We start from the raw sequence: 22,041 nt of genomic DNA, 5'->3' as shown, positions 1-22,041 counted from the left end.
ACAAAGTTACTCCACTGTTTCTGAGAGGACTTGTTCCCAATTAAGTAGACAGAGAACACAAGTCTTGATAGAATGAAAGTGAGAGGCAGATAAAACTGACAAATTAGTGATAACATACACTTCACACATGACCAGAGCTTGGAACACTGGATTTGAGTACACAAATAGGAAAATAAATTTGTTTGTGGTTGTTGTAGGTTTTTCAGGCTATTTGGCTATGTTAATGGTCAAACAGCCCAAAAAACCTACAACAGTCATTCGATCCTGGCCGTGAAAGCCTTGAGAATACATTAATTTGTTGTTGCTGACAATTAACACTGAAATGTTATTGCGTCATTAATTGTGTGCTCTCTGAAGAGGGCACATGTTACAATTTCCAGCACCACCTCATGTCATTAGTACTACCCAGTACTAATAAGAGTTAATTTGAGTGTCACTTAGCAGAGAATTTCCAAGATATAAAATATCTGGAAGCTGCTTACCATTGCCTTCTTCTGCACAATTAGTACTGCCCAGTGCTAATAAGAGTTAATTTGAGTATGATAATTATTTTCATTTGCTATTAAACATCAGCAAAAGATAAGCCACATCAAAATATTCAAAATTAATCTGTGACTTGTTCAACTCTTCATTTAAGCCAAATAACTACTGAGAGCAGTTATAAATTAACAGTACATAATACTGAAAAAGAAGATCAGACTGCAAAGAGCATCTTGACAATCTGAAAACCTCATTTCTTTCATATGTGATCAGTATTATAATCATGCATCATATACAGTGGGGTCTTGACTTGAGAACTTAATCCGTATTGGAAGGCGGTTCTCAAGTCAAAAAGTCTGTAAGTCAAGTCTCCATTGACCTACAGTGCATTGAAAACCGATTAATCCCGTAACAGGCCGTTTTTGTTCCATTTTTGGTTTTTTTCTAGTCTGTAAATCAAATCTCAGTCTGCAAGTCAAACCTAAATTTTGCGGCCAGAGAAGTCTGTAACTCAAAAAGTCTGTAAGTCATCTGTAAGTCAAAGGTCCACTGTATACTGTAATCACAACTGAAAGTGCTGACCATTTATAAATTCTGCTGCAGAGGACATGGAAACAAGCTATAGCAAGTTATGTCAATCCTGTTACAGAAGTATGTAAATCCAATTTCAGTTTAATGTTATTAGACGGTTAAGTGGAGGGCATTACTGGCATCAAGGATTTCAGTGCTTTATATATAACACAGTGTTTGGGTATGGATCTGGTGCTGTAAGAATTTTCAAGCAGTGATAATATGTCAGAAAAATTGCAAGTATGAATGACTAAAAGATGACAAATGGCTCTACTTTTTTAATTTATGAAGCTTATTTTATGGAAATATCTTCAAAGGAAACAAAGAGCTTTAAAGCAGATTGTGATTTATTCTTCCCTTCATCTAGTGAAAGACCATCCTGTGAGACAGTTTTGCTTCATTTGTGTTAATTCCTGTAACACAAACATCTTAAAGGTACTGTAATAGTTTATCCCTTTTCTCAAAACTCTGGTATGTCACTCAAGGTATACATGCCACTAGAGAAATACATGTCTAAAACCACGTGCACTAAAGGCACACATGAGAAAAAACTAAAACAGTCTGACCAGGTCAACAGGTATTCTAAATGCCTTGATGTGCCACATGTACCCTGTTTCCCCAAAAATAAGACCTAACCTGAAAATAAGCCCTAGTATGATTTTTCAGGATGCTCATAATATAAGCCCTACCCCCAAAATAAGCCCTCGTTAAGCGAAACCCCACCCTCCACCATTGTGCAGCAACCAGAAGATGGCATGACTTTATTTGAATAAATGTAGATTATTGTGCATGAAAAAAATAAAACATCCCCTGAAAATAAGCCCTAATGCGGTTTTTGGGGCAAAAATTAATATGACCCTGTCTTATTTTCGGGGAAACAGGGTACCACATAGAATTCCTTTATCACATCTACTTCTGAAGGTTTGGCTCATTATCAAAAGGATAACTCCTTGTTGATAGAAACACAAAAACAGGAGCACCGAATTTCATATATTGTGTAGTACAGTTCAGTAGAGCAAAGCACCATCTTGACTGTGTGGTAAAGAGATTAGCAATCATCTTTGCCAACGCAGAGACTAACACAACTCCCTCTTCTAAAACTTGCCACTTCAGCTACACCCAAATGTAGGTATGTTATCCAGAGGCAACAACAGAACAAAACCCTTTTATGAATAATACAAATGAGGCCTATAAACACACACACACCGGTACAATTAATTCATGAGAGCCTCCCTTTTGGCCCAGCCCACATATAGTAGGAAATACATCTTCAGACCTCACAAACAGACAGATAAGAGCATGCAGGTTTTCTCCATCATCAAAAAAGGTAGCTGTTTGGATTTTAAAATACAGTAGGTAGATTTATTCCTCAGCTCTTCTGAGAGTGTTTCCACTGGTACTGGTTTCAAAATGCTTTCAGTAAGGTACCAGTTCTTGATTGGTGGCCACACAAAATCAAGCTCTTTTGCCTCATCTGGTCTCTGGAACACAGACTATTTAATTTAGCACTCTGTTGTAGAGACAACCTTCAAAGGTACCTACTACTTTTAAGAATCTTCCAGTGGTTGGCAATTCCGCAATAAAATCTACATTTGCTCTACACTTGTTCATGATGTTCTGTATATCAAAGATTAAAAATCTGTATGATATTTTTAGCTGAATATGACCACTTGTCAGTAACACATGTGTACTCTGTAAGACTGGGCCACATTTTAGAACTTGGAATTATGTTTACTCAGTCTAGAGAAGTGGGGGGCAAACCTTTGGCATACTAGATATTTTGGGCTATAACTCCCACAGTTCTGTTCCCTGGCAATATACAGGCTAGGGATTTGGGAAGTTGGAGTCCAAATCAAATGGAGTGCCAAAGGTTTGCCATCCTTGGTCTAGAGAAACTCTGTAATAGGATAGTATTACACTGATTTCTTAATGAGGTAGATAAAATTTTAAAAAAACAAACACTACAACCAAACATTCTAAGCCAGGTAAATCTACATCCTCATTAGCTGTAAGCACCTATTATCCAAAAGATTAGACATCTGTTCTACAGGTGGGGCAATCAACTTTGGAGAACTGCAAAATTCATCTTGCTATGTTAGAATCCATAGAGATGCTACAATTTTAAACCTTCAGTTACACAAATTATTCAAATGGCAAGATTCCTAGTTTGCTGTAGTGACAACTGTAGTGAAATAATTTAGTCAATAAACCAATGACATTTTACTTTGTAACATCAGGCTTATAAACAAAAATAGAGTAAAACTGTGAGAAGGTCTTGATGATCTAAAGCAGGGGTCTCCAAACTTTTCATAAAGAGGGCCATATAATACACCTGCGATATTTTTGAGGGCCAAAGGAATGCATGCGTGCATACGCACTCCTGTGCACCTGCACACACACACTCCCACCCACCCACCTGCCCGTGCACAAACGGATGGGCCAGATAAAATGGCCAGGCAGGCCGGATGTAGCCTGTGGCCCATACTTTGGAGACCTCTGATCTAAAGGAAAACAAAAGTGGGAAGATAAATAGCCTGCTTGCTGTACCTTCATGGGTTCTTATGACAAATATCAGGTCTCAGGTGAGATATGTTGACATAACATGCACGAGGGACTGTGGGACCTGAGAGTCAAGCTGTGAGGAGATGCAGGCGCGCACTCCTAGCAAGCTGATTGGCCTCAGCAAACAAGTATCAGGCAGCCAGGAGGAGGGTAAGTTTTCTCAGAATCAGGATGATGCAGCTGAAAGAGAGACAATTCCCTGATGGGAAACAGCTGGAGGAGAAAGGAGAATAAAAGAGGGGGATTGGGAAGGCATTGGGTCATTGCCTGCCTCCAAAGAAGAGGACATGCAGGAGGATGCAGTACAGGAGAATGCTGGAAACTGTACACTACTGCCCGGTTTGCTTGCTTACAACAGGAGTCAAACACCAGAGACTCCAGGCACATGCTTGCATGAGGCTATGTTAGCCTGGGTATCACCGCAGCCCTAGAGAGGCCAGTGACAGGCACACCACGGGAAGGGGTGGGTAGAGATGAGCAGCAGACCCTGACTTCTTTTGCTCACCTCTACAAGGCCTTCCCTAAAAAGGACCTAAGCCCTCCTTCCTGCTTTCCAGAACCTGGACTCTGGGGGACTCTAGTGAAGTTAACTGGATCCCCAAGCTGGCAAGTGGAGCCCAAGGGTGTAGACACTATAATTCAGCCCTATGAGACTGTCAGGTAAAAGGCAGGGGGAATTGAAATTAATAATAGCTGTTCTGAGGCAAGAAGCTGAGTTGGAGCCATGGAGTTATTGCCAGAGGACCTTAGTCTTGCTGGAGCCACAGGAGTGGGTGCTGGTGAGGTTCACACAAGCATTTTGGTTACTACCTAGGAAACGTATTAACCTTTCTACACTACACTTACTCAGCCATGATAGTTACTGGAACTTCTAAATATATAATGGCCAGAATCCTTTTGCCAATTTAGTCTTGTATAAAATAAGTCACTGAAGCCTTGGTAGGAAATTCCACTTGTGGACAAAGCACTAGCCACTTTCCTGGCCATGTACCTGATACACCACCATAATATGCTACAGCCATAATTTCCTAAAACACTCCAGGACAAAGTAATCCTGTCATTACAGAAATAGGTTCCCTTCACTACTCCTTCCAGCAGCAACACAAAAGGGGAACCATGTCCAAGAATGACTAACTTTATAGCCTAATTCTGAGACATTTGGCTATAAGGTGCTAATAACATGTTTTGATGATATTTTAACAGAAAAAGAGAGAAGACGGCCTTCCTAACAACCCCCGGATTGAACTGGGAATGCCTTTGGACTTGCTGCTGGCATTAGCATGCTTTTTATATGCTTTAATGATTTGTTCCAATGTTCTAGCTCACTGGCCACTAGAGGAAATGATACAGAAAGTCTGCTTTCGAGTAATATATACACCATGTTCAATCATCTTTTTATTAGTCATTCAAATGTACTGTGGACTCTACAATTTACTGATACAACCAACAACATTTTGGGTTCTGTCATGTTTTTCTTTTTATTAAACAATTGACCAAAATTCTGTGTGTAGCCTAAGCTGAGGTGTAACTTTTACAGTCGTGCCCCGCTTAACAATTACCCGTATAACGATGAATCCGCTTCACACAATATTTTTGTGATTGCAAAACGATGTTTTAATGGTTTTTTTTTTTTTTGCTTTGCGATGATCGGTTCCCTGCTTCGGAAACCGATTCTTCGCATTACGATGATGAAAACAGCTGATCGTCGGGTTTTCAAAATGGCCGCCGGCTGCTCAAAATGGCTCCCCGCTGTTTTTAGGAGGCATTTTTCGCTTAACAGGCACCCGAAAATGGCTGCCGAATGGAGGATCTTTGCTGGACGAGCAGGTATTCATTGGAACTCACTGAACGGTTTTCAATGCATTTCAATGGGCTTTTGTATTTCGCTTTACGTTTTCGCTCTACAGCAATTCCGCTGGAACAAATTAACGTCGTCAAGCGAGGCACCTTGTACTTCATTCCTCTCTGGTAAACAAATAATCCCTACTGTGATTCTCAGGAACGCATGCTTACACTGGCTGGACACTTATGCACACACCCCTCCTGAGAGGTGGAGAAAGTTTGTTTACCAGGGAAGAATGGATTGAAAATTATGACTTAGTTTACACTACAAATAGGATTTTGGCCAATTTGCCTTCTGTATACAGTATTTTTGAGATTACATCTGTAATGCCATACTTTTCTGCACTGCCCCATAGCACCAAGCACTCTCTGGGCGCTTTACAAGTTAATTATGCAGACTACACGTTGCCCCCCCCCCGCAAGCTGGGTACTCATGTTACCAACATTGGAAGGACAGAATGCTGAGTCAACCTTGAGTCGGCTACCTGGGATTGAAACCCAAGTCGTGAGCACAGTTTTGGCTGCAGTACAGCAGTTTAACCACTGTGCCACGAGGCTCAAAGTCAAATTACTATCATGGCTTAGTAGGTGTAGTGTGGAAAAGTTAATACATTTCCTAGGCAGTAACCAAAATGCTTGTGTGAATCTCAAATTACTTGACTTTGACTGGATCTTGCCCCAAATTTGAAAAGCATGTGGAACTAGACAGTGACACACACATGCTCAAGCCTCATTACTTCAAATTTACCAAGAATGTATTCAAGTTTTTCTTTTATTTTACCTTTAGACACAGCAGGGTAAGGTTTTCAAGCAGCAGAAATGGCTGTTAGATATCTAACGTGACTCGACTAACCTCTACACTTTTCAAATGTCCCACAAAAGCTATCAATGCCTGGTCCTATTGTTTAAAAGTCAGGTACTAATATGTTATTTTCTACAACCCTTTCATGCCAGCAAAAAATTGCTATGGTATTTCAGCATGATAAGCAGATGTACATTTGTGTTAATTCCCTCCAATGTTCAGTTCCTTAGCAACATTTAACAGCACTACAAAGACAGAGGGGGGGGGAAGGAGGGAGAGAGTCATTGTTAAATCTAGTCCAATATAAAATGGGCAGGTTGGTCTGGCAAGACATTTTTGATTTACAGCCAGTTCGTTTTCCAACCAATTATAGTTTTCTGTTACAGAATCTTAGAGACTTGCAGACTCCAACCTAGAAATCAATACAACATGTTGCCAAGAGAGTTGCCTCCTGCGCTAAGTGCATTAGCTGGGAGGAAGAAATCCGGCTGTATGTCTTTTGCTTTTCTCCATGGAATTCCACCCTTTAGCAACACAGCTTACTTTCTTCCTCTCTTTCACCTGGTTTCTTAAGACCAGACATTTCATTATCACACATCTCATTATAACACAGATTATATTGCCAAATTACAGTTTCAATTAGTCAGGCTGCTATAGGAACGAATGTATCAACTTACCTTTAGCATCCAATGTGTCCTTTAAATAGGTCATGCTGACCTTGTAATAGGAAATATGTTCTTCCTTTACCCCACTTGATTCTCCACTGTACCTCCTTGACAGCTGGACTGAATAATCTATAAAATCCCTTCCAGCAGTTCTAAGATTATTATAATATTATTATTATGAACATCATACAACCCCTAAACCAGGGGTCAGGGAAATTTTTTACCTTTTACCCTCCCCCCTAAAAAATTTATATATGCCGACATTACCCCCTTGATTTGAAAGGAAGGAAATCATACATTATTTGAATTCAAAATATTACTGAATCTACACAGGCTGTGTACTGAACTAGCACGATATATCATCAGTATAAATGGCTGCCAGGCTATGTACCAAACTAGCAGGATGAATCAAATTTAATAAACATGTGCACTATTTTTGCTAGAACGTTGCACTCCAGCCATGGGATGGTATAGGGAGTAGTAAGGTGTCCAATGCGCCTAGCAAGTTGCATTAAATTTTTGCTAGCTCGCAGAGGATTTAACCATCACCAATGGCTGCCAGAGTGGTGCTAGCAATGATGTGCTTGCTAGAAACAGCCAGCACAGAGTTGGGGGGGGGTCTTTCCTTCCACTTTAATCATTCTGTGTGTGGTGTGCAAAAAGGAACAAACCAGGCTAAAGGTCATGTCACCCACCCTGGTGCAACAGCCCAATATCAAAGGACCAGTGCACTATTTTTTTTAATCATCATCAATGGAAAACTCAGCAGTGGCCAGAGGATTGGAAAAAATCAGTCTATATCCCAATCACAAAGAAGGGCAGTGCCAAAGAATGCTCCAACTATCGTACAATTGCACTCATTTAACATGCTAGCAAGGTTATGCTCTAAATCCTCCAAGGTAGGCTTCAGCAGTATTGTATGTGGACCGAGAACTCCCAGAAGTACAAACTGGATTTCAAAGGGGCAGAGGAACTAGAGACCAAATTGCTAACATGCACTGGATTATGGAGAAAGCCAGAGTCCAGAAAAAAAATCTACTTCTGCTTCATTGACTATGCAAAAGCCTTTGACTGTGTGGACCACAGCAAACTATGGCAAGTCCTTAAAGAAACCCAAAACAACCATCAGAAAATAAGCTATTTATTTTAATACTTACAGTATTCGCTGATGCATAAGACCAAATAGTATAAAATTAATACTCTTTTACAGTAAACATGAACTGGATATTTGGATTTGTGATTCTAGACCAATAAACTTTGGTGTATATTTAGACCAGGGGTCAGGGAACTTTTTTACCTTTTACCCCCCCCCCCAAAAAAAAATTTATATAAGCCAACATTACCCCCTTGATTTGAAAGGAAGGAAATTATACAGTATTTGATGAAGCCACCCTTTTTTCCCACCTTAATTCAAGCCTTGCCTGTTCTTTTCATAATTTTGAGTCAGTCTCTCTCTCTCTCACACACACACACACACAAACACACATCCTCCCTCCCTCCCCCCTTTTCCCCACCTTGATTCAAGCCTTTCCTGCTCCTTTTTTCATAGTTTTGAGTCAGTGTCTCTCTCTCACACACACACATCCCCTCCCTCCCCCCTTTTCTCCTGCCTTAATTCAAGCCTTGCCTGTTCCTTTTTTCATAGTTTTGAGTCAGTCTCTCTCACACACATCCCCCTCCCTCCCCCCTTTTCTCCTGCCTTAATTCAAGCCTTTCCTGTTCCTTTTGTCAGTTTTGAGTCAGTCTCTCTCACACACAAACACACATCCTCCCTCCCTCCCCCCTTTTTCCTGCCTTAATTCAAGCCTTGCCTGTTCCTTTTTTTCATAGTTTTGAGTCAGTCTCTCTCTCACACACACACACAGACACACACGCCCGCCCACCCACCCACCCACCCTCCATCCATCCATCCATTTTCTCCATACATTTAAAAAAGCTTGATGAAGCCCTCCATCTCTCGCACCTTCCTTTCCCTCATTAACTTGATCCTTTCCCGCCTCCTGCTTGCTTGCATTCATTTCCAGAGGAAGCAGTCATTCAAAGCCCCGGCTTGATTGATTGCTCGGGGCTATTCCACAGCTATAGCCAATTAAGCAGGCTTATCTCCCATCTCTGAAGGAACTGAGGATTTACAAGTGCTTGCTGCAACCAGGAAGTAACAGGAAGAGGTGGCCTACAATTTGAGGTTTGGCTGCAGGGGTCGGCGTGGGAGGGAGGGGGTAGCGCTCTGCTCATTACCCCCAGGATTTTCACTTTTACCCCATTTGGGGTAATTTATCCCTGTTCCCCAACCACTGATTTAGACCAAATTAAGAAATACTGGAAAATTCTGTTCAAAAAGAAAATGAAAAATAAAATGCAACAACACAGGTAGCTACTGCTATATACAATCAGGCAAATGGAAATTTATGTACTGGGGGGGGGAATTAGGGATATTCTAGCTCTAATTTTCCTACACCAACAATTCAGTCAAACTAGAAAACACAAATAGCATGTGAGTTTTATTGTTCTATTGGCTGTCAGATTATTGTTTCAATTGTTTGTGACAAATTTATTTTGCATTTGTTTAAATATTTACTTTGTTTTACAAACCGTGAGTTACCTTGTAAAGCTTTCTGCTCTGAAAGATGGTATAATTAAATAAAACTCACTCCAATTGTATGATTACTTCAATGTATTTAATCAGATGCCCAGTCAAAGCTTTATTGATTGCACTAGGCAATCAAATGAATGAGAATAGGCCATTTGCTGATAAATTTATTGCTGAATAAATTTTCTTCTGGTAAACCAGTACTGTTTTTATGGCTAAAATATCTGTTTCACTAACCTTAGTGCAGCAGCACAGAACTTTTTAGTCCTCCAGAGTCACAATGTGTTACAGAATTCACAAGTAGTAGACCAATGCATTCTTTCTGCAAGATCATCTCCTGAAGGGTTGTAAACAACATCCCTAACTTTCAACCAATGGCCATGTATTGTATGCATTGTATGTATGCGTTGACTGTTTTTCACACACACAAAAAACCATAGTTGCAATAAAAATTACTACCACTACCACACATCAAAATCTATGCACATTGCTGCTGGAAAACTTTTTCTCCCAGTCAATGTACCATACTGGGACGAAAAAATCACATGCCATTTTTGGCAAACAATGATGCTGAAAGACAGAAATGATATACCTGGTAGTCAGCAGATTTGCTCATGAACGCTAGACATTTGGATTGAAAGTCGGTCAGGAAATATTAATATTTAGGATATTACATTGTTTGTTTCTCATAGCTTCAATTCAGATCCTCTCAAGCAGTACAGAACCCATTCAAATCCTCTACCAAGTACATTTCATGGCATATCTCCCCAATGATTTCTCGTCTTTTGTCATGTTTTGCACATCAACAAGAAAAAAAAAGAAAATAAGGGCAAAATGAACTGGCAAAATAAAATTACTGCATTCTCTGTATCATTCACTTCTTTCTTCATACCACTACATAAAAACAGAAATGACCTGAACTGGTTCCTCCTTGTAATTTTTAAGCACTGGAACTTGAGAAATACTTGACTAAAACATTTTTTTTCCAATTAGCAGAATAGCTATTGGCACATTTTGCAGTAAGTTTTGCTTTCACAAGGGAAGGGAGAGACTTAAGCTTCACTTCCGCTCCTGGCAGTTTTAACACTGCTTGCATTGTTTTGCAGTTTCCATGAGAAAACACCTCGCAAACAGGACTGAACGAATGGTCTTGGGAGCACTTATGGGCTGAAAGCACTGCTGAAACTAAGCAGGTGTGGCCTGAAGCAGAAAACCAGTGGGATTCCTCTGCATAAGCAGGAATTACATACACTAAATACATATTGGCTTTTAGAAAGTAGAAAATAAATCTAAAATAATTAATTTAGGTAAGATTTTTTTTCAGATTGGACCACAAATAATTTTAAAAAGAAACGAAATACTGAACAAGACATTGGTGGAAATCCTGTTGTACAACTTGTGCTGTGTAAAATTAATGATGTCATCAGCAGTTGTTATTTTTTGGAAATTAAAAATGTCTGATAACCATCCCCCTGAAGGTTCCAAAACTCCCTTGGGATGCCTTACCTCTTGGGGAAGTGATTAGGGACTGTATGATGGGAGGGAGGCTTTCATTTCCAAAACAGCATCAGTGGGATAATTTTACCAGTGGCAATTTTTGGGCAAGTTTCCTTCCCCACAATACATCCACATTGAAAGGGATGCCAAAGGAGACTTGGGACATTTTGGGGGTAGGGAAAGGTATTAGACATTTTTAATTTCTGAAAAATCATTGTGATTGCCATGCCAAAAGTTCTGGTAACACGATTTCATCCAGTGTGTATTGAAACAAGATGACTAAAATGGATAGCCCACCTAATAGTATACAATCTGAACAACAGGCCTCAAACAAATTCATACAAATCCTCTCCATGTCCATTTTTCCAGCCTAATATCAATTTTCTCTGAGTCACCTTCTTAGCTATGTGCCACCTAAGTTGAAGAGTAGAAGTGCCAGAAGGAAAGGGAAGCATTAAACTCAGCGCATGGACTTCTGAAAAGCATCATGCTGGTATAAAAAGTAAGGAGGCAACAGTTAACAAAGTTTTGAGGATCGAGAAATTCTTTTCTCATACTGAGTTGTTAATAAAGCCTCAAATAATAGAACAGATCCAGCACAAACCTTACCAGACTTCACTCTTCAATGGGTTCTGTGTCCTCCCACAGGATTTACAGTATGCCATTCTATAGAGATGTAACACTATGTGTACTTACTTTTACATTTTAGAACTGCAGCAGTTATGCAGCTATTATCAATTATTTATAAATACTTTTAATGCAAAATATTTGTTAATCTTGAATTTTTCGCTCATGACCATTTAATAAATAATGCCCAAAAGAAACAGAGATCCAATAACTATACAGAAGGATTTGGTTACACTGATTAGATCTATTATTTCCAGAGGGGGGTCATGATCTAAATCAGTGGTTCTTAACCTTGGGTTACTCAGGTGTTTTTGGACTGCAACTCCCAGAAGCCTTCACCATCAGCTGTGCTGGCTGGGGTTTCTGGGAGTTGCAGTTCAAAAACACTTGAGTAACCCAAGGTTAAGAACCACTGATCTAAATAGCCACTGAGGTCCAATAACCAAAGTATGGTAATTATGATCCATATCATGGAATTGCTGTGAAGATCAAGCATGTCGCACATTATAGATACTACATACAGTGGGGTCTCAACTTACGAACTTAATCCGTATTGGAAGGCAGTTCTCAGGTCGAAAAGTTCTTAAGTCGAATCTGCATTTCCCATAGGAATGCATGGAAAACCATTTAATCCGTATCTGCTCTTTTCGTCCATAGAAACTAATGGGAAGCTGCTATTCCGCCTTCTGCCACTAGAGGGGGATATTTTTTTCTTTTTTCCTTTTAACCTAAGATGACTTAGCTTTAAAAAAAAGGAAAAAAGAATTCGTAACTCCAATCTAAGTTCGTAAGTCGAGTCCATATATTCCTATGAGAGCGGTTCGTAAGTCGAAACATTCGTATGTCGAGCCGTTCGTAAGTCGAGACCCCACTGTACATTAAAGATACTACAGCAAAGAAGTATTAGTGAGGTAACATTCTAGAAAAGTGAGTAGAGATGAGTACAGTATTCCAGTCTTCAATTCAGTTTCTGTATGCATTCTGCATTTCTAAATCAGTGAAAGCAAAAGGTATTAGAGGTAGAGACATCTAGCGAAGGAGTGCCACTTAAGTTCTACTATGCATGTTTAGAAAATATTGGGTGGCAATATAGAAGAAAAAATAAGGAGATAAGAGAATAAGAGAAGGAAAATCATAGCAGAGTAAAGGAATAATCCTCCACTCACTTGCTGACTTCCTTTACTTCCCTCACAAACCTGAGCTATTCTGCACATATTGCTGCTTCATCTGTTGAGGAAGAAAAACTGAGATCCATACTCTTAAGTATCGTCCCCTTAGCAAAACTAGTGATAAAATTAATATATGTCCAATAATAACAGTGTGAAAGAAATTATAACACAGTCCTATTTGTCTCCTTAATTCCTTCCTATGCCTCCAGCACATTTCATGTTGCATGGAAATTTTCATTATGTGTTTCAGGAGGACAAATAAGTACATGAACCAAAGTACAGTACTAGGGCCAGATTTGTCCAGTAAAAGAATACTATCCACTGTTAGGGCTATTTCCTCTGGCCTCACAAACACAGAAGAAAACAGAAAAATCAACTCCTTCCCTAGAGATTTCACTGGCTTCAATAACCATTAACTCATTTAAAAGAAATTCCCTGCACCCAACTGTTTTTGTCCTTCAATGTTGGCAGAGTTAGTGTGGTGTCTGTATGCTTGACTGCTATGTGCCAGTGACATCCACGCAAAAAGCACACCATTAGTGATTTCTTATTTTGCAATATTGAATTGCAATATTTGTTAAAAATCACTGATTCATTAAATATTCATCCTTTTGTATTCATGAGTTCCAGAGACCCAGGCAAATACAAAGGGATTAATATTTATCCATTTTTATTAGCCTCCCCCCCCCATACAAAGAGAGGGAAGACTAGCCTTCCTATGGCCTTCCCATTCTGCCTATGGGCCCGCCAATCAGCCAGCCAGCTCTACAGCCACCCACCCCCACAGCCTATCCCCCGCCCCCTTCCCCTCCCTACCTTAGCCACTGGCACCATCCGCCACTGCCCGGCACCACTGTCATCAACTGCTGCCCACTGTTGCCGCCATCCATTGCTGCCTGCTGTGGTGGCCTCCGAAGCCACAGCCTGTCATAAGGGACACTGGGTGCCCTTTGCAAAGATGCCAACTGCAGCTTCTTTTAGAACAGGGAAGCTGCAGCTGCCATCTTTGCAAAGGGCAGCCCAAATTCCCTTAAGGCAGGCCATAGCAGTGGAGGCCATCCCAGCGAGCGGCAGTGGACAGTGACAATGGAGGCTGCCGTAGCGCAGGCCACTATGGTGGTAGTGGTGGCAGAGGTGGCGGAGGCAGCGCAGGCTGCGGCAGCCAAAGTAGGGAGGTGACAGGGGTAGTGGGAAGGGGGCAGGGGGGCAGACTGTGGGGGTGGGCAAGTCAGCTTTTTTTATCTGTTCTAAAAAAAACCCTGAACCACTGAAAAATCCATTCATGGTCCGTCGATTCATGGGGAAGAGATTCTTGCTTTGTCAATTTTGATGGATCACGAAGCAGGAGCCATCTCTAACATTGATATAAAATACAGTGCTCACACAGAGGTGCCCATTTTTACTTTAAAGCCAACTATAACAGTAGTGCTAATTTGTTAGCATTCGTTCATCCAAAGTTATTTGTAAAGAGACTTGCGGCTGAATGTTTGGTCTTGGCTTAATGTTAGCAGATCACCTTCTATAGCAATTCCCACACTCCCTTTAAGATGTAGATGTAAAATGTATTTCCTGAATAGCTTTCTAAAATATCCACATGAGCAAACTGTGTTTTTTTTTTACCTTATATGTATGCACGCACCAACATGACAGAATTTACCCCAACTCTACCTAATAGTAAGATACATGAAATGGTGAATTTTTATAACATCAGGAGGAAAAGACTATATATGAATTACTGGCATAGATAAACAATACTGGCCAACTCCCACGGGTGTTTGTGTAAGATATGTGTAGTTTGCTGTTGCTAATTAACGAGGCATTGGGTTCTGTCCCAGTAGCACAACCAGGTGCCTGACCAGGCAAGTGACCAAGACACACACTAGCAGCTTGTCAGTTAGCTACAATCAATCACAGCAAATTATGCAAAGTTTACATGAAAATTAATAGGGTTCCAGATATTGTTTTCTCCTTCCAGTTGATACTCAACCATCTTTAGTGACTATCAAACATCCTTTAAGGAAAGTAGTTAGGATGGAAGGATTAGTAACATCAGTAGGAATTTTCCCCCCAAAGATACAGACCTGGGCAAAGGGTAGTGTTCCCCTTTTAAAACGCCGTATGTATCATGAAGCAGCACTAAGGTATTCAAGACATCTGTTCAATACAATGAATTAATGAAGTAAGCTCAAGGAGAAGAAAGCCCAAGTTTATAACACTAGATTTTAACTGATTTATAATCTGATCATCTGGCCAATCATCTGACAGCAGGAACACGATGCATTTTTTACGGTCATCTGTAGAGTGGGTTTACTTGAGGGAGATGACATTACTGGTCTATTTGCATTAACTGTTTTCCATTATGCCTCCCAAAGCATTTTAAACGAACCTTGGGCAAAATCCTGTTGGTGTAACTTTGCACTGGCATAACCCAGATCAGGTGCTAGAAACATTTAATTAAAACTAATTAAAAGCTCCTCCATTTAGGGTCCAAAACTCCCTAAGAATTCTTTTTGCCCTAGAGAAGCTTTTGGGTGTCTTGAGATGTGGGGGCAAAGATACTTCAAATGCTGGACATCCTGATCCCGACAGCTAGTTTCTACTGTTAAAGCATTCCCCTCCTCCCTGTCCTGAGGCTTCCAAAGGCTTCCTATGAGCAAAAGGAAGCCTTAGGGAGCCTTGGAACCTAAAATGGCAGGGAGGAAGAGACAGGAAAATTTTAATTGATTTAAATCAAATGTTTCTAGCACCTGATCTGGATTAGGCTGACAAAAAGTTATCCAACAGGATTTTGCCTATTGTATCTTTCTAAAAGGAAACTAACAGGGGGAAAAACCCAAAGTAAATCTGCCACCAATAGTCTCATCCTATATATATCAATTTGGAAGCAAGTACTTTTCCAAGGACTGCCTGGACGCTATGCTGGGGTGGATGATAGATAACAGACCGAGGCTGAATCTGGACAAGATGGAAGTTCTGTGGGTGGCTGCCCCTAGTGTTTGCGGATTGGGGGGCTCCCTCTGCTTTGGGGAGGCACTCTCTCTGCTAAGGATGAGGTTCACAGCTTGGGTGTACCTCTGAACCCAGAGCTACCAATGGAGTCCCAGATAACATCTGTGTTCCACTCTGCCTAGTTCCATCTCAGGCAGATTGCCCAGCTGCGTCCCTGCCTTGACACCAGCTCCCTCATCACACTGGTACAGACACTGATAGTAAGATTAGACTACTTCAATAACTCTCTATGTGGGGCTGCTTATGAGGCTGCTCATACTTCAGCAGGTCCAGAATATGGTGGACAGACTATTAAGTGGTGTAAAGAAATACCTTCATATTTCCCCTACTCTGGTTGCCCTGCACTGGTTACCTGTTCATTTTCATGATGATGGGGCTAACATACAAAGCCCCAAATGGCTTGGGAACCTCAATACCTGGCAAAACTACTCCTCCCAATGAGATCTGCCTGTCCTATATGATCTTCCAAGGCTGGGCAGTTGAGAATATTGACCTCGAGCGAGGCTCGGAAGAGAAGACAAGAAATCAGGCCTTCTCTGCGGCCACTCCCCCACTCTGGAACAACCGCCCACCTGAAATCTACCTGGCTCCTTCACTGGGTACTTTTAAACAATCACTAAAAATACAGTTCTTTAGACAGGCCTTTTCAGACCGTATAACATCCTAATACAGTGGTTGTTTTAACATTCATATTATCAGTCCCGCTGCTTTATCCCCATACCATTTTAGTCATTTTCAGTTAAATTTCTTGGTGTAGCAGTTCTAAGTGCTGTTTCATATTATACGTGTTCAATGTGTAAACCACCCAGAGTGGCCTTGGCAGCCAGAAGGGTGGTATAAAAGACAGACAGACAAACAGACAGATTCAATGACACTTATTTCTAAGTGAAACGTGTGTCGGATTTCAGCCTAAGTGAACACAGGATCCTTACTGTGGCTGACATGGTGTAGTTCCTGTACTGGGAGGGCTGCCAATAGAGAAGAATGAACTAGCATTTTTGGAAAAACCATCATCTTGTACAACTGCAATTTTACAGTACCTCAATCCAAAATTTTAGTTGTATTCCTGCCTAGAAAAGAGAAAGAAGAGTCTCAAGTGATATGATTTTCATTTACTTCATTTCTTTCCACTGCTCGCCCTAATGAATTGGATTTTTCAGTTTGCAGTAAATTATTTTGACTTGATAAAAGAGCTAGCTCTGTCACAAGCATTTCTGGAATTCTGAATGCGAAAAAGGTTGTAATATACTTGCTCAGCACAATGATGCAGTGAAAAGTTTTGGCAGTCAAGGCAAATCATTTGGAGGCATCTAAATATCACCTGCAGCAACCTACATCCCTTCAGCTTAGAAAAAAGAGGAAGAGATTCATTGAAATATGGATCATCAACTCCAGCCCCTATCAAGGAGGCACTGTGAGGAATTGAACTCCCAGCTTCTGGCTCCACAGCCAGTGAGCCATCCAGGAGTTGAAAATAATAAGAAACAGAGAGTTGCTCCAAGAGTATGTGACAAAGTAGCAAACATAACACTTTTTCCAACAGAACTGAGACAAAACAGTTTTCAAAGTGGTAGTTGTGTTGGTCTGTGCAAGCGTAACAGATAAGAACAAAATTAAACTAAACTAAAAATAAAAAAGAGAAATAAAGATGAACTGCCATATTTTAATGTGAGCTTTTGTGGATGAAGTCCACTTCATCAGATAAAAGAGTGAGACTATATGGCAATCATTTATACACAGCCCCATGACATGTTGAGATACAGAAGGACAATGGCTGGTTATTATAGCAGGTACAAGCTGCAAAGTGTGTGAGTCACACTTGTTAATGACTTATCCACCTCTTTGAAGATAAGGTTGGTATTGTTTCTTAGGGTGTGTATGGCAAACACGAGTACAGGGCCAAAAGAGATCACACGCAATATCAAAGGCATGTTTACTTGTTTCTCTGCTAATGTGAATCTATCCTTTGTCAATAATTTATTTATTTTATATACTGTACCGTATTTTTTGCTCCATAAGACGCACCGGACGTTAAGACGCACTTAATTTTTAAATACTGAAAATTAAAATAAAATAAAAATATATAAACAGAGCAAGTCCCACACTGGGACTGCCAAAAAAAAAAATCACCAAAAAACAAAGCAACATAGAAACATGCCCCCCAGCCCAAATCTACCCTCCAAAACCCACCTAGAACATTTTTTAAAAAGTAAAAAGAAGCAACTAATTTTTAAATACCAAAAAATGAAGTAAAAATAAATAAACAGAGCAAGTCTCATGCTGGGACTGCAAAAAAATCACCAAAACACAAAGCCACATAGAAACATACCCCCAGCCCAAATCTACCCTCCAAAACCCACCCAGAACATTTTTTAAAAAGCAGCACCTTACCGGTCAAAAGCCTCCTGGAGGTCCTCAGAAGCCAGCGATGGTGGTGGTGGGGGACTCCCCACGGGGCCTGCTGAGGCCTCCAGAGGCCTGGGAAGCCAGCAATGGTGCCTGGGGGAGGCCCCCACGGGGCCTGCTGAGGCCTCCGGAGGCCTGGGAAGCCAGCGATGGTGCCTGGGGGAGGCCCCCACGGGGCCTGCTGAGGCCTCCGGAGGCCTGGGAAGCCAGCGATGGTGCCTGGGGGAGGCCCCCACGGGGCCTGCTGAGGCCTCCAGAGGCCTGGGAAGCCAGCGATGGTGCCTGGGCGAGGCTCCCACGGGGCCTGCTGAGGCCTCCGGAGGCCTGGGAGACCAGCGATGGTGGCATGGAGGGGACAGTATTCGCTCCATAAGACGCATGCACTTTTCTCCCCCAGTTTTTTTTTGGGAGAAAAAGTGCGTCTTATGGTGCAAAAAATACGGTATTTCATTTTAATACCGCCCATCTGCATAAGGCCACTCTGGGTGGGTTACAGCAAATAAATACCACCAAGTACTATTTAATATAAAAAATAGAAATAATAAAATAGAAATAAGCAAAAAACTCAAATAAGCATCAAAATAAAACATTTAAAAACATTCAAAGCATTTAAAACATTTAAGATGGCAGACCATGGATACATAGGCTAATTAGACTCAGCTGACCTTGCAGGTATGTTTTCAAATGGTTGTCTAAATAGCCAGGTTTTTAGTGACAATGCCCCTCTGCATTCTACATATGACAAATGGGACAATCTCTGTGCAAAAGGATTAATGGACATAATCAGGAAGGGAATACACACAAATTTGTTTCAAATCATTTCAGTCTACCAGAACACTCTTTATAGCATTTGAAAGTCACAGTCCTAGGGGAAAAATAATGAGATAATGATTCAGAGATGGTTGAGATAAAATATGTATATATAGATGCTAGGAACCCATGTTAAAGGGTGAAATATCAGTCAAGGGTTCTTAAGTAATTACCTAATATGAAATGTTAGAATGATTGTGTTGTTACCTGCTGTTGTTATCCATAGCCAGAGGTTCATTTATCAACAAACCACTGTCACTTTTTACAGAAGAAAACTTTAAAGGAAATGAGCTGAATATCAAACAGGAGAATGCCACAATGGCTCATACAATTTGCAACTTGTGACAACTATACTAACCAACCACTGTCTTTCTGTATTCCCACCAAGTCCTGGAGGCCACGTATAGACTATTGCCATACAATCTCATTCTTATGTACAAACAAGTGGACTTGATTAATGAAAGCTCACATTAAAATATAGCATTTAGTCTTTTTAATGTTTTTGTTTTGTGTTCATTTTGTTTTATTTCTTGTCAGAGACAAACAGGTCGCTTCAGCCTTCAGCTAAAAGACACACTCTTTGGTAAGTAGAAACCATTCCTCTGGCAGACTGGAAGGTAAAAGAACCTGTACAACTGAGGTTACAATTGCTAGGATGTTTATGTTTATCAGCAGTTTGAAAGTCTATGATCAACTATCATTTTCTGTATAAAAACCTGAAGAAATAGATTCAATATTCACATTCACATCCCAAATAATACCTCTTAAGTCATTAAGGTACCACAAGACTATTTTGTTTTTTGCTACCACTAATGAAGATGGCTACGTCCATGAAAAAGTATGAAAAGAAAGTTTCAGACTACAGCCGCAGGCACACACTTACTTGGGAGTGACCTTGACAACTGCAACTTTCCTTGAATTTCCATTACCTTTGCTTTCTTAACAGTCATGATTTGCCAGGTACTTCAGCAGCAATTTTTGCCATCAGTCATATAAGGACAGTCTTCTCAGCATTAAAACTGAGAACATATGGCAAAAATAAAATAAAATTCATCCTGGCAACCTATCTAGATCACATCATAAATTATGCTGCACCCTAATATTTCCTCAAAAAGCTTGCATAAAAACCTAGTTAACGTTACTGAAAAGGCAATTCAATGAATACAGAGTGGAGAGTTTACTTTTCCTTAAAAAACAGCCCAATGCAAGAATCTGAGAGAGGAAAACAGCAAGAAGTAACAACAGAGGAACAGCATGAAAACAAAGGAGGTATGCTGCATCAGCAGATCTCTCTTTTATTTCTACTACAAGTAAAAACAGGTGCAAAAGAAGGGCAACAGAAGGCCAAATTGGGTTGTCAACTGAAACTATACAGCCCAATCAGCTGCAGTGACATGACAATACCAGATCTAGAGCCAACTAGATCCAGAGCGTTGAACATAAATTCCAACTGGACCAATCCGTAGGATCAAACTGCAGTTTGGTCACTTTGTACCTCACTTAACAAACTGAAATGACAAGGAAACTTGTCATTTAACGAACATAACAAGGCCAAGCAGAAATCCACTAACTATGAGAGAGTTAGTAGCTAGTTGTTCTCTCTTTAAAATCATCAGCAACAAAAGCAGCACAGTGTTTCTGTTTCCAAGCTGCTCTTCTGAACTGGAATGGTTTACTGATATCAATCAACTACAACAGAACTAAAATCTCATTCCTTAACATTTCTTATTTCTCATCTCTCTTGGAGTTCACCCTTCTGAATTTCTTTTCGAAATTTTAGAATATTTAAGATGTTCCTTCATCTTCCCTCTCCTAAAACTTCCTGTTTGTACTTCAAGCAAACAAACTCTTTCCTTATACGTCACATTTTCCGACTACCTTACTGTCATTTCCCCTTCCTCAGGATTCTTTCTTCGCATATTTCTGAGTCGTGATGAATAAAGACACAAAAACTCTGGGTCCTACTTTTTAAAAAAATCACATCTTGTGTTTTTTACATGACATTCCTTCCTCCAGCAGTCCCACGCTCATTTCATAGCTTAATTCTGTCCACTTATTTGGCCTTTGTTGACAACTGTACATATTACATTTTCTCAAAAGGAACAGTTTGGGCATCTTTTAAAGCAAAAATACATCATTTCCCCCCCAAAATATATATATATGATTATCATCATTCTGAAAAAGTTCTATAACAAAAGACAAACTTTTGAAAATCAGCATTTTATCAGGAGGCATTCTCTGGGAATCTTATTTTTTAAATATCAGCTTATATTTGTTTTCCATATAGGAAAAAAGATTCAAAACTACAATCCTATGACACTGAAAAGATTTCCTACTGAAACTCAGGGACTAATTTAAGCATGCTTAGGGTTGCAATGCAAGCTCTCATATCATTTGAAAATTATTCTTTAATAGATCACCTTAATTATTTCTATTTCACAAAACATTCAGCTTTTAAATCTTACAGACCATGCCTTCTTTTTTCTCTCTGCTTCTCCTATAAGCAGGAAATTCTACTCACCTTCCACGCTATCAGAACAGGAAGTTCCAATGCCGGTGTCTCCACTATCAGAAGCTATGCTGTGTCTTCTGATATGGGTACTTCGACCACTTGATGGACTAGTTGCAGTTTGCCACACTGAATCAGTACCAGGCACCCATCCTGAGGAGGAATATTCTGGGCCTGCAGAATAAGACAAAAAAAGAGTCTCATTTCAAAATCGATGTCATGCAAGTTTAATTACAACATAGCATACAAGGAATATCAAATAATAATGTGCCATCAGGTCAATTCTGACTTATGGTGACCGTTTTCAGGAATTTTGAGGTGGAGAATGCACACAGATGTGGTTTACCATTCCCTTCTTCGGGGAGTATAAGGAGTAGTAAAATTTTCAAAAACCCCTTTTTTTGTAAAATTCTACAACAATTTCTGTAGTATTCTAATCATGTGGTTCATCACAGAACCCAGAACCTCATCTGGATTTTAATGCAAACAGGAAACGTAACTTG

The 22,041-nt window shown here is 40.3% G+C and overlaps 1 protein-coding gene across 1 annotated transcript in view; it reads right to left on the bottom strand.

The window, feature by feature from the left end:
• The window catches only part of CEP85L (centrosomal protein 85L), a 134,269-nt gene that overhangs the window by 88,989 nt on the left and 23,239 nt on the right, over positions 1-22,041 (bottom strand). Inside the window, exon 2 of the mRNA XM_072997445.2 lies at positions 21,551-21,712. Coding sequence (XP_072853546.2) covers positions 21,551-21,712 — 162 coding nt within the window. The remainder of the gene's footprint in view (positions 1-21,550; positions 21,713-22,041) is intronic.

This window comes from Pogona vitticeps, chromosome 1 (assembly GCF_051106095.1).
Source record: "Pogona vitticeps strain Pit_001003342236 chromosome 1, PviZW2.1, whole genome shotgun sequence".
Lineage (NCBI taxonomy): Eukaryota > Metazoa > Chordata > Lepidosauria > Squamata > Agamidae > Pogona > Pogona vitticeps.
Note: the sequence above shows the minus strand (reverse complement) of the source record. Positions and strands in the feature narration are given on the sequence as shown.